General features: G+C 36.7%; 1 protein-coding gene across 7 annotated transcripts in view; it reads left to right on the top strand.

Annotated features, from left to right (window-relative positions):
- LOC102897725 (suppression of tumorigenicity 18 protein) overlaps positions 1-12,692 on the top strand; it is a 262,470-nt gene extending 249,778 nt beyond the window's left edge. For all 7 annotated transcript variants that reach the window (XM_025041161.1, XM_025041159.1, XM_025041162.1 and 4 more), the window contains 3 exons: positions 5,881-5,984; positions 7,851-7,994; positions 10,245-12,692. In XM_025041161.1, coding sequence (XP_024896929.1) covers positions 5,881-5,984; positions 7,851-7,994; positions 10,245-10,385 — 389 coding nt within the window. In that variant the 3' untranslated portion in view covers positions 10,386-12,692. The remainder of the gene's footprint in view (positions 1-5,880; positions 5,985-7,850; positions 7,995-10,244) is intronic.
- Positions 12,693-13,864: the final 1,172 nt, after the last annotated feature.

Below are 13,864 nucleotides of genomic sequence, written 5' to 3'. Positions count from 1 at the left end.
AAACACAATTTCTGGCATCTCTGTTTGAATCTTCAAATTTTGTTCGATATTCAAAACGATGTTATGATGGCGAGCCCAGATGATTTAAATTTAGCATCTCTACATGTAATTCCCTAGTGTCAAATCCCTGATCAAAGTTAACATACAGCTTCTGTACTCTGTATTCGTATCCTCCAACTTTTCTTTAAATTCTTCAGTGCTTTTCTTAAGATTTCTCATCAGCATTATTTCAAGCATGTGTTGTTTTCCATCGCAGATCATTCTACGGCATCTGAGGAACAATAGCAAAGCAATCGTTTTACTTTGGATAGTTTATTTGATGGTGTTTTGGGCACATGACTAGAATTGAGCTGGAGACTTTTAACTCTTGTAACTTTATTTCATTGAAAACATTGCTCAATCGTTTTAATTTGTCTGTGATTTTTTTTTAAAAAAAAGAAGATATGCAATATCCAAGGAGGGAAGCACTCTTGATTTTCCTACTGTTTTCCTCTGAGTCTGTCAGACACGTTATTTAAAGTGTTCTCCCTCCATGGCGCTAACTTTTAAGAGCTGAGGGAGGTCAGAACGCTTGTGGAGGAGAAAACAAGTGTTAGGGACAGGTCTGTACTCTACATTCTCTCTAAAGTCCAGATACTCAGTAAATATGCTTTCTCCAGCTGCTCTGATTGTTTCTTGGAAATACTCCCCACTTTTCAAATGCCTCTCAGCACATTTTCAGTGAAGTTGGCACCATTAATATTTATTTACACATCACCTTATCTCAAACAACATTTAAAGAGTGGGGAGTGCAAAGCTACATTTAGAAAGAAGAAAGCTACTTAAACATTAATTTAAAAAAACCGAGATAAAAGAAAATGATAAGATGCGACAACCCTGAGGATAACACAATAAATGTGTGAAGCAGGCCATTTCACAGAGGGTCAAAAAGGATCTCAAATTTGACTTTCAGCTTTTTAGAAGCTAAAGCCAAAAGGGAGTATAATCACTATGAGTATCATGCTGTCAGTAAGTAAATTCAGAGCAAAACTTTCTAGAATTGAGCACATGAAGAAATACTTCCTATGAGTCTTTATTATGTTAGCACCCACAACTTATAGTTCACGTCTCTAAATCACAGGCTGTTCCTAATAAAGATAAGAACAAAACAGTAAGCTGGTGGCTTTACAGCATATGATAATAAAGCTTTTAAAAGGGGCTGGTGTGGTATGGGCTAGTTATGTGCTTCTGATGGTCTGTCTGAACCCACTGGTATACTGTTACAGTAACCAGGGAGCAGTAGGAGTGAGCACACACCTTCCGGGGCCCTTTATAAATCCAACATCTTCGGCTGAGCTTTCCAAGGCTGTGGAGCAGCAGTGAGATGGGTGGGACATTCTAATAAGTGCCTAAAGTGCAGTTATTCCAGGTGGGCCAGGAAACCAGAGTACATGTTTTTACAATCTAAGGAGCTAGGACCTGATGCTAATATAAAGATTGAGAATTTCTAAAGATTTTTGCATGAAAAAAAAAATCCACTTGAGTTCAGGTCAGTGGTCAGTTGAGGGTCAAGAAGGAACTAAAGTGCTCAAAGGTCTGCTCTAATAGCGTTCCATCCCCATCGCCCCCTACCTTAAAGCCTGACCATAATAATTATTCCCTGGATGATTCATAAAGCAGGTGTAAGCCAACCCTTCCTCAGTCATAAAATAATACATCAAATTGCTATAAAATATAAAGTGAACATGACTTTAAACTTCTTAGTGTATTTTGTTAAATTAAACTAGATGCAAATCATTCATGCAGTTGGTTGAATTTGGTATCATGTTGAGAGAAATTACCTACAAACCAATTAAAACACGGAAATTCTATATCAAAAATTTTATATTAATTTTAGAAGAATTAATCTTCTGTTCCCTATCCTTGCCATAATTAAATTGCCACTAATTTTTAAGACCATTATTAGTCCTTGATAATAAAAGCAGATCATCAGTACATGAATAAATGCTTGCCTTTCTAGTCTTGGTGGGGATAAGTAAAAATTATGATGGTTGACCAATGTAGATGTTTTTACATTTAGTGTCCTTCTAGTTCTTCCCATGTAACAAAATAGTATGTTCTAAATATTTTGATATATCATTCCTTTCTGGATATTCTCTTCATCTAGTTAGTAATAAAAATAGTCAAATTTATGTTAATTCATTTCCCCTAAATAAAAACAGAAGTAAAATTTTAGTCTATAAACCAAATATAAAAATAAAGGTTCACGCAAAAAATATAATAGAATGTGTTCAAAATAAAATAGAATTGTTTCATTTATATAATATGAAAAAATAACTACTTAAAGTCCCTTATAAGTTGAGTACACCTGCTATTTACATATATCTACATAACATATTTATATAGAATATAAAGAAAATTTTATTATAAATTACATAATCCTTAATTATGTACTTTAGATTAGTATCAAGTCAAAGTTAGAATTATTGAATGAAAAGAAAGCATATGCTCTTGCTTTTGAACAGGTGTACTCTATAAAGAAACAGGGCCATTGAATAGTTCAGTAAAATATTTACAGGAAAGATTATATGGTTTCTTTGATCAGCAACACCTAGCTAGTCTAGCCTTCTATGTCAGTATATCTATAATGGAACATTAGTGCACACATTTTACTGAGACTTTCAAAACAGATTAAATATCTGTGTGTAAAGGTAGCATTACAATAGTTAAAAGAACATATGCTAGAACCAGAAAGCTTTTGATTTGAATCTGAGCTCCAGTAGCATACTAATTAACATCTTCATGCCTTGGTTTTCCCATCCATGAAATAAGGTAATAAGTGTATCTGCATCATAGATAGTATCCTTAAGAGAATCAAATGAGTTAATATTTGCAAGTACAGTGTGACATTCAAAATTGGTATCATCCTCCCAGCTCCACTCAACAATGAAGCCTTCTAAAGGGTGCATGTATTGAGAGGCGTATCTCAGATTTTCAGGTAAGGTAATATATACACAGAAAAAAAATGACAAAGAGATTGGCTGAATTTGCTTCTGTGGCTAAAATATCTCTCCAGTTCCCAGCAATCATAGTGAAAACATAGTTCACCCATTTATTAATTTCATGAGAATTTATGGAATGCCTAGTATGTATTAGATTCTGTCATAATGTTTCTTTTTGAGGTCCTTCCCCATAGGCTTTGAGGTACTTTTTGTTATTAGGCATCTTCCAAATGGCCCCATCTGGATTAAGAGGCATGAGTATCTTCACTAGCTTGGACTTCAGGGAAACATAAGCTTTACTAGCTCTCAGTGCCAAGAACCCAAACTCTCAAAACAGTCTTCTCACAAACATCCATAACTTAGCCAAAACTGAACTTATCAGTTTTCTGCTGCAAGTTGTTGCTCCTTGACTCTTCCTCATCCCAGAAACACCACTAGCACCCCAGCTGCTCAAGTAGAAACAAGAGTCACCCTTGTCTTCTCCATTCTCTCATTCCCTTCCTCCAATCCATCACAAGTGTTGCCAGTTCCACCTTCAGGTTTTGCCTTGAGTCTCCTTCCATTACTACTGCTCCCACTGCCGTGGGACAAGGAGTCATCCCCAGCCAGGACCCAGGCAATAGTCTCCTAACTGGTTCTGGCTTCTGTTCCATCTCCTCTTCAGTCCAAGCTCTGCTCAAAACTCTGAAGTATGCTTTTAAAAAGTCAGCCAAAATCACGTCACTCCCTGCTTAAAATCTTTCGCTGGCTCCCATAACACTTAGAATAAACCCAAGCTCCTTGTGAGGTCCCCCCATGACCCACTCCCCTCGCTCACTGGGCCTTCGCTCACAAGGGCCTCCTTACAAAAGTCCTGAGAGCATTTTCTTCCCACTCCTTTGTGCTTTCTGCTTCCTCCACCTGGAATGCTCATCTCACCCACTAGCTTGTCATACACCTGCTCTTTCATATCAGAAAAGTCTCAGATTAAATGAGGTTTCCCAGGGAAAATCTTCATAGTACCCTGCTTGTTTCCTTCATGACTCTCCATATTTTATGTGTTTTCTTTGCTTATTGTTTGTCTCACCAGATATTAAGAAAATACCATTTTTGAAGTGGAATTTGATTCCAAAGAGACAGAAAGAAAAAAACCATATGTCAAAGAAATGTAGCACTGAAAATACCCATTTAATTGAGACTCTGTGCTCCCTGAAGCTTTTGGAAACAAATATTTCAATCCCTGTTGTCTGACAGAAGATTCCTCTATCAGCCACTAAAATATGGTGCTGAGAATGCAATACAATTCTCCAGATACAGCAGGCTTGTGCAGAATAAGTCCTGTGTCCCAATATTTCTGTTAGTGTGGCCCTGGGTAATTGTTTTCTTAGTAATGTGTCACACTTGACTTAGTTGTGGGTTTGCTTTTCTTTATTGAATCTCGGAACCCAGAATTAGATGACTCTTATGACACCCTCTCTTCAGTGTTCATGCGTGGCCCACTTTTATTCAGGTAATTAGTTACTTAAAATTAAGCAAGAAGTACCTACAAAACATTCATCTGTTTATCACGCTGTATGAAATTTTCAGGGCTTAACATTTTCCTCTTAATATTGTGTTAGTATGAGTCATCCATATTGTTTTTGATGAGTGGGTATCTTGTTTCCAGGTTGTACTTTTGTGAACAATATGCTATATACATCTTGTAAATGCCTCCTATTATACATGTGCAACTGTTTGTATTAGGCGGGTACCTAGGATTGAAATTGCTGGATCATAGAGAATTTGAAGTTCACTTTCAGTAGTATTCCAAAGTAGTAACCCCAGGAAAGTATAAGAGCCTAGATCTCTTTCAAACAAATTGCCAAGTCTTCCCATCCTGCTGTCGTGAAATCGATCTTATTAAATATAAATACAAAAGTTTATGTTTATCCCACTTAATTGGTATCTCTTTGGTTTAGATTCATCATTCTAGACTGTTGAGATTACCTTAAATACTGCTATGGCATCCTTAATATTAACTACCTTATCCATATTTTAAAAATCTTTAAAATGTATTTATATTCCTTTTATAAATTAGTGATGGGAAAATAACTCCTGTTCATTGACAGCCTGCTCTATGTTCAGCACTTTATATCTTATTGTATCAATTCTCACAACATAGATTTTAGGTCTTTTACAGACAAGGAAACTAAAGCACAAAGAAGTAAGTTTCCCAAGTTAAAAATTAAGAGTCAAGGTCAGCATTCAAACTTCAAAGCCCATGTTCCTTCTCCTAGATTGCATTTGTTCCTTATCCAAGTCCATGAAGAGAACTCAAATTATCTATCCCTTGACTCTGACCCACCTGCCAGCACCCCAGCTATGCCTCTATAATGGCTCATAAAGTCCCCCTCAGTTGACAAATGTATAATTAATCAGCAAAACTCATGTCTGAACTGTCATTGCAGCATTTTATATGAGAGAATGCATGAGCTTTGGGATTCAGTCTCAGCTCTGCCTCTTACTCTGAATTTGGGCAGGCTACATCATCCCTGTCAGTGTTCACTGCGGCCTCAGTTAACCTAAGGCTCAGTGTCTTCGTATGTGAAAGATGTATACTGGAACATGCTCCATAAGGTGCAGTGAAGTTTAAATGAGAAAACATTTACAAACGTGTCTGCAGCACACCTGGAACATAATGGAGCAACACTGAATGGTGATACTTTTATATTTCCTTTTTTCTTACAAAGAATTTAAATATTGTAACTCCTTTTTTTACTCACCTTTTTAGAATCTTGGATGTGGGTTTAGGTAAAAAACGCAACATTTCAAACCAAAGCCTAATTTTCACTTCACAAACCACAAATTAGATGTAAAATGACTCAGATTTGTCACATTCTCATATTTTTGATTTGAATTAAAATAGTCCGACTCTTTACAGGTATAGAGAGTGATGAAGAAATTAGACATTTGGATGAAGAAATAAAGGAACTGAATGAATCCAACCTTAAAATTGAAGCAGATATGATGAAACTTCAGACGCAGGTAAACAGAAAGTTCTCTTCATGGCAATCATCATCTTGAGTGGAGGCAAAACATTTAACTGTTAAACCTTGTGATAAAAAAAAAAAAAATCCGCTATCTTACAATGAATATACTGAGCATGTCTGGATTACATAATTACTGTAAAAATGTGAATAGGTGGATCATCCTATAATTACAGAGTCCTGTAGAATGTGTGGTGCTTTAGAAAAATTGTCATGAGACGATATGAGAGTACTTAGTTTTATTCAAAATCCAAGTAAAACAAAGCAACTTTATAAATTTAATTTTTCTACAACACATCTGAATGTGTCCATTTTTCTTAGAAACAGATCTTCTAAGATTTTCTTGAACAGATTCTTTACCAAAAATCCAAGCAATTTCTCAATTCTGCATTCTTGTTTGTAATGTCTGCCCCATCCCTGATTAAATTTATCAAGTGGAAATTAAAAGTCCAGGCTAGGACTTTTTAAAACACTAATCATGACATTACTGCAACAAGTCAGAAGGAAAACAATAATTAGACAAAGGATGGGCTGAAGTAGACTTCTCCCTTCTCTTCTCTCCTGAAATGTAAGATTTTTAGACCACTGTGGTGACTGACTCTCAGAAGTCCTCATTCACAGGACCTTAAGACTGAAGGTTTCAATTCATCTGAAACACGGGTTTGGTTTCCTTACCCAGCATGACCAACGTCATAGTCTTCCACTAACAACGATCAAGTCTACAAAAAGAGCTTGATGCCTTGGTTTACAGATTGTGGGAACTCCTCTTTGGAACCATTAGCAAAGAAAGTGAAGGCCTCTGCTCTCATGGAACTGAAAGTCTAGAAGCGGGTGGCAGACAATAAAAAAAAAAATCATAAATCACAAATTGTATTGTATGAGAGAAGGGGAAGGGGGAGAGGCAGCCAGATTTCAATATAAAACAGGATAGCCAGGCAATGCTTCAAGAAGAAGAAAACATTTTGGCAAGGACTTCTGGAATTGAGGGAGTTTGCCAAACAGGTATGGGGAAGAGTGTTTCAAAGAGTAAAAACAGCAATGCAAAAACCCTATATCTTAAGAAGGCTCAGAGTTTTGAGAAAGAGCGAGTATGGCTGCAGGTGAGTGATGTAGGGGAATCAAAGGAGACGAGTCCTAGAAGTAACGCATGGAGCATCCTAGGCCATGTTAAAGGCCTTGGTTGTTGTTATTCTGAATGTACACAGAACCATTGTGGGGTTTTGAGCCAAGGGTTAACGTGATCATACTTGACCTGCATCTGACTTACATTTTAAGAGACTCATATTGGTAGCTGTGTTGAAGATGGGCCAAGAATAAGACTGCAGGGTTCAAAGCCACATGCAGAGCCACCCATGAGTAGAGAGTGACAGTCAGTCAGTCACTCTCGTGGCTAGGCCCAAGGGACAGCAGTGCAGATGGGGACAGTCATCCCATCCCAGATATTTTGAAGGAGGATCCCAGTGGAGTTGGAGTGTAAGAAGAGGAGAACCCCAGGGATACCACGAAGGCCCAGGCAACGTGCAAATTGCTACCGACTGGGAAGGAGGGACTGCATGAGGGGCAGGTTTGAGGAAGAAGCTACAGTTTGCTTTTGAACTTAGTGAGCTTGAAATATCCATCACATAGCGATGTGGAGATGTGGTGGAATCTGCAATTAGTAGGAGAGACTGGGCCAAAGATATATCTTTGGGAATGCAATTCCAAAATTCAGAGCAACATGACAGGATTGCACTTTGTGAAGAGAGGATGCAGAGTATGCATTCCTTGGCATTTAGATTCAGCTGATGCATTTTCCTTCGGAGAGAAAACTTTTATACTCCTTCCAAACTCTACTTCTCATGTTCTCAAGTTATTTTCATTTCAGATCACATCTATGGAGAGCAACTTAAAGACAATAGAGGAGGAGAATAAACTTATAGAGCAGAACAACGAAAGCCTGCTAAGGGAGCTGGCGGGTCTAAGTCAAGCCCTCATTTCAAGCCTCGCCGACATCCAGCTCCCACAGATGGTAAGTCCAAGGCCAGAGCGTGGCTGCGCCATTCCAAGTGTTTGCGGTGTTAGCATACAGTCACCAACAGAGCCACCAGGCAGACAAACCTAGTTTTGAGGAGACCCATCAGCAGTCACCAAGGCATCATGTATCATCATATACGACTTGCAATAACCTCTCTCACTGGGAATATGATAGACATATACACTTAAATTACAAGGTCAAGAGTGTCTGATATTGTAGGAGTTCCTTAAAGATGAGGGTTTATTTGAAACTTGTTTTATAATGTAATATGAAAGTGGGAGGCCAAAATTCTCTGGCTGAAAAATTAGTTTCCAAATAGAAAACTTACAGAATCTGAGACACAGCCATTTGCGTCATCTACTCAATTCAAGAACAGTAGAAAAAAAAATTAACTTGGTGCTTTCTTTATACTCAGTATAAAGAACATACTTGAGTTCCCCTCACACAGAATAAAAAACACCAAAGTGAATTAAAAAATCGTTTTTTTTCCCCCAAAATCTAAACACATATTTGAAGTATGGCAACTATTTAAAATTTATAGAAAATTAGTTTTCTTTACATTTTCATAAATATAATAAACATTTAAAAGAGAAGCTGCATTGTTGAATACCTTTAATTTACTCAGTGTGTGCATTTTTAGAACAAGTTTTCTAAAGCTGAAAATTTTATATATAGAATGATTTTAAAAAGTGACAATTTAATGAAGAAATATGATTGGTTTCCTAAAATATAATAAGTCCCTCAATTTACCCAATTTTCCAGCATAGAGCTGCCGTCTTAACCAATTCCAAATGTGTCTCTTGACAATAAATATAAATCAACAATTTTAAAAAATTAATAATGTAATAAATAACACAAAGGAAAATAAAATAGTACTTTGTGGCCACTGTTAAGGTAATTATCAGAAATTATTATATTATTTATTAATGTTTGTCTAATTCATACTTTGAATTTATAATCCTTAATACTTTTTCCTAAACCAGTGCCATAAAAATAATCATTACCATACAAGATAACTTGTACTTTGTGTAGGCACTCTAGTGGTGACTTTTAGGGCTGATCACACTACATGTTCACAAAGGCACCAAGGACTGAGCATTCTACAGTTGAGGAAGTAGAGGCACAGAGAGTTTACGTAATTTGATCAAGGTTCCAAGACAGCACAAGTTAAGTGGGCCTGGCTTTACAGTGTGGCCTTTATTTACTCTGCCACCTGGATCCTAGTCCAGTTATGTGACTCTCCAAGAAACACATGACAACGCAAAGGCAGAAGCTAAACGGGACAGAAAACCACAGTTACACAATACTAATAATTTAGAACAGTACTTTGCTGAGCACAACAAAATATTCTTCAAATTTAGAAAGCCTACCTTCTAAATAACAACAATAATATCCTTTATATATATAGTATTTAAACCTTTAAAAGTCTTTTCTTCCAAGCATCTTGTGAAGTAAGGCACATACATATGTTTTCAAAAAGATGGGAAAATGGAGGCATCAAAGAATGTTTGGGTAGCATTCTTTTTTGTCATTCATTTCCTTTCACACAGCGTATAGTTTCTACACAAGTGTCTATTTTCTTTGAAGCACCACATTAGGCAAAGGAGATACCAGAGCACACACAGAAAAAATAAGGAATGAGCAGACTCTGACTTTGCGAATCTCATATTCTACCTGGAAATACAGATAGAGAATTTTTTTTTTTTTAAGTATATTACAATAGTGCTGCAAGGGAAAAGGGACGAAGAGGTGTCTGAGGATGAAAGAGGAAATTTTCCATGAGAGAACTGGTTAGTGAGCAGCTTGCTCAAATTTTAAATTCCTTATCCAGCCCAGTGCTGTCAAAGGAATCATCTGGTATAAGCAAGCCTTCCTCCCCAGCATTGCTGACATCCACCTTCTGCATAGAGAGGTCTGTTTTATGCTGAGCATATGCAATTGAAGCTGAGACTACCTCTCAAGAGAAATAATGCAGCTTTGAGGAATCCAACTCAGCAGTCAGACATCTACATTATGTGGCTCCACACTGACCACAAAATATTGTACAATTACATTAATCCCATTAATTGAGTAAAGAATGAACAGGAGACCCCAATTCCCTCTCCCAAGACTCCAGCAACCATATATATCCTTACCTTCCTTCCCAGACTCCGGAGTCACTGATACGCTTCCGTGTTATTTGGTCCTCCTTTTGCCTCAGCCTGAATCCCTGTGATTGGTTCAATGTGTTTTGTCTTCATTTAGGGGCCTATCAGTGAGCAGAATTTTGAAGCATATGTAAATACACTCACAGACATGTACAGCAATCTGGAACGGGACTATTCCCCGGAATGCAAAGCTCTACTAGAAAGTATCAAACAGGCAGTGAAGGGCATCCACGTGTAGGACCGCAGCACTGCCAGGCAACAGAAATCACCAACAGCAGTAAAACCGATGGATCTGCTAGGGGCTCCCGTGCTACTAAGGCATGTAGGTTGCCATTTCGTATTTACACTTGCAACATTGCACTAATTTTTTCCCCCAGCTGACATAAAAAAGAAAGAAAATCTATGATAGACTCAAAGTAATGCTGTCAAATATTAGATCTTATTTATTTTCATATGTTTTCCTTTTATTTCTTCATTGCACTCTTTTTTCTTTGTAAAGTATATGTAAATTAATGTGACATTTTTATATTTTATTTATTTCTAATCAAAGAGTTTTTTATTTTTTAACTGCATTTTGAAGTCTGCCATATTTTTACAAGTGTGTTTGTTTATTTTGCAATAGAATTTAAATAGAAATGCTATTCTCAAACACATATCTTTCTGGGTTTAAATGAGAAAACAAAAAAGTATGAAGGAAACCCTTGTCTAAGGACTGCACTAGGCTCCAGTTTGATTTTGTTGCACACTTCTTTTCCCCCCCTTTCTCTGACGTTTGTGTGGGTCAGCCGGCCTGTGGTAAGGTGAGACGCAGAGAAGGAAGAGGAAGGTAAATGGCGCCCACTAGTGGCGCAACGCGCTCTCACAGAAGCACAGTATACTGGGAAAGCCTGCTCAGAATTTGTTAGCAATAATTAAATACAGCGATTAGCAAAGTATTGGACTTGGCTGTACCATTTCGGTTTATATGAATTATTTATTTGAAACGTTTTAAAGAAACATAAGCCTTTTTAGTGATGCAGATTTGTCTGTTTGTTTTTCAAGTCATATCAGATAGTCGGCAACCCTTCTTCCAAGATAAGAAATAAGATTTGATGTAACCAGCCAGGCTTTCCGGCCATATGTTGGTACAATATACAAGTGACGATATTGATGTAGATTTGTACTTAGCAAATACAAACACATCCAAATGGAAAATTCTGTAGATACCATATCCCCTGAAATAGCATTTATCTTACTGGGTTGACTGGAAAGGAATGGAAAATATAGTAACACATGAAAAAATACTATTTCTATCTGAACACTGGTGACATGGTCTTACCCTCTTTGGGCAACAAGACAACTTTCAATTTGATCCAAATCTTTCTGTAGAACTACAAGCGCTACAAAGTATACACACACAGGCACACACCCCAACATACACACTCACATACACTCACACAAACATAAAATTGAGCCTGCAATCTTGAATTTCTGAATGGATCACAGGTTAGTAGTTGCTATAGTAAAGGCAATGTCTATTTCAGGGATTGTAAAGTAGTTAAGCATTGTTTCAAAAGTTTTTTTATATTTATTTTTTTTAAAAAAAAGGTATAGACAACCAGCTAAACTGCCTTTTTGGTGTGCACACACACCTCGTGTGCAATGTGCCTCCGTGTAAATGGACACTTGAACTTAGTGTGGGCTTAATTTTCTGTTCTATAACAAAAGTGTTTATTTTTTATTAGCCTCATGGATATGTAGATTGAATGTGATGGCACTCACAGGCTTGATATATTCCACTGTTATTACTGTTACCTGCACAAATGAAAAGTAATATCGACAGTAATTCTGCTTCCATGCCACTGTGGTCATTGTTATGTATTAAGTGGGGCTTATCTTTGGTTTGGGGTTCATTTGAACCCTTATTTCTTAGTTTAGTGAAAATGAGATGTCTGTTCTTAGGTAGGAACGGTGTTTATTTAAAAATCAATTTAAAAAGAAAAAGAGCTACCATATGTGCTGTCTATTATAAATGGGACACCAAACAAAATTTTCTATTAAAGTTATGTACTTGCAAACATTTTGCTATACGGTACTTGATAGATGCATACAAATGAGTTCACTTATTACAAAGACAAACGTTTAATTTGCTAAATATTTTAACAAGTTTGTTATATATTTTATTTAATTTAAAAGAAATCTCTTACCAACCTATGTATTTATTATTATAATTTACTATGACTTCGGGTTAATTTATTTGTGTTTGTATAGTTTGAGCAGGATGTTTTGTGAAGTACGTTTGTATTTATTTGCCTCCTTTGTACTCGATGTATTTTGTAATGTGCACTGAATTACTTTCCTTTCAACTATGTTAATGATTGATACTGTAAATTGGGTCTTTTGTAAACAACAAAAGGGCAATGATGTTTGCATTTTTTTTTTAATTTCAAGTAGTTTGTATACTGTTTCTTCAAACAATTAATATTTCTTAATTCAAAGCAACAAAATTGTGTTCAGTGCTGTACATTGGTGTATGGTAGGAAATAAAAATTGACAATGAGTTTTGCCGTTATCTTTTTCAAGCTACTGTACAGACTGCTGTCACTATCCCAGAGGCGCTCTGTTGGGGTCTGTACCCCCGGGTCCTCAAGCAGTTCTGACCATTTTTTGGTTCTGTCAACCAGTCTGCTTGACTTATTCTTTACCTCAAGTAGACAGGATTTTTTGCCAGTTGACAAGTTATCATAGCCTTTGGTTTGGCATACACCTACAGATCGCGAGCAGAAAATGCACCTGGATCTAGTGAGAAATAAAATATAGGCCCCACTCCCTGATTCCAAAATTGCTGTGGATATATCTACATGGTCATACAAGTCAGTTGAACTCAAATCAAAGAAAAATAATGGTTATTTCTTTAAAGTATCTCTTTTACTTCTGTTTTCCCCACCTACTGACAGTCGGCTTAACTTAATATCCGAGCTTTTGAAATAAGTCAGGCAGAAAGGACAAGAACCATATGATTTCACTCATATGTGGGATATAAAACAAAAAGCAACAAATGAACAAATAAAACAAACATATGAACAAATAAACAAAAAAACAAGCTCATAGGCAACAGAATGATGGCTACCAGAGGGAAAGGGGTGGGTAAAGGACAAAAGGAGTAAAAAGTAAAAAGGTAAATATTATGACAGAGGGAGACTAGACTTTGGGTGGCGAGCAAACAATGGAGTATACAGATGTGGTATTATAGAGTTGTACACCTACAATTTATATAGTGTTATTAACCAATATCACCCTAATACCTTTAATTAAAAAAAAAAAATTCCAGTTTCTGCTCAGATTTACACATTTCTAGGATTGGTTGTCATTTATACTCAATGTGGTAAAACCCATGTAGTTCCTGTAATAAAGCAAAATTGGCTGAAGGGAAGTCTGTGTCCCCAGAGGAAAGTCAAGGTACTTGGGTAGACCTTTATATAACAAGGGTTGGCACACAGCAGTCAACCCACAACATAGCTTGCTTTTAGTCACCAAATTTATTTTTATGAGATGTGTATACGATACACCCTGTAAAAATGGATCACAAGAAGAAAATCTGCTCAGGCGACTTCTTAGTTTACCCTTTGTAGAATATGTGCACCTTGCCCTGAATGTCCCCCAACATGTAAGAACAGTACCAGTTCTATTGGAAATAAGAAGAGAATGATGAGTAAAAATCATATATTTATACAACAG

This window comes from Pteropus alecto, unplaced genomic scaffold (assembly GCF_000325575.1).
Source record: "Pteropus alecto unplaced genomic scaffold, ASM32557v1 scaffold87, whole genome shotgun sequence".
NCBI classification, from domain to species: domain Eukaryota; kingdom Metazoa; phylum Chordata; class Mammalia; order Chiroptera; family Pteropodidae; genus Pteropus; species Pteropus alecto.
Note: the sequence above shows the minus strand (reverse complement) of the source record. Positions and strands in the feature narration are given on the sequence as shown.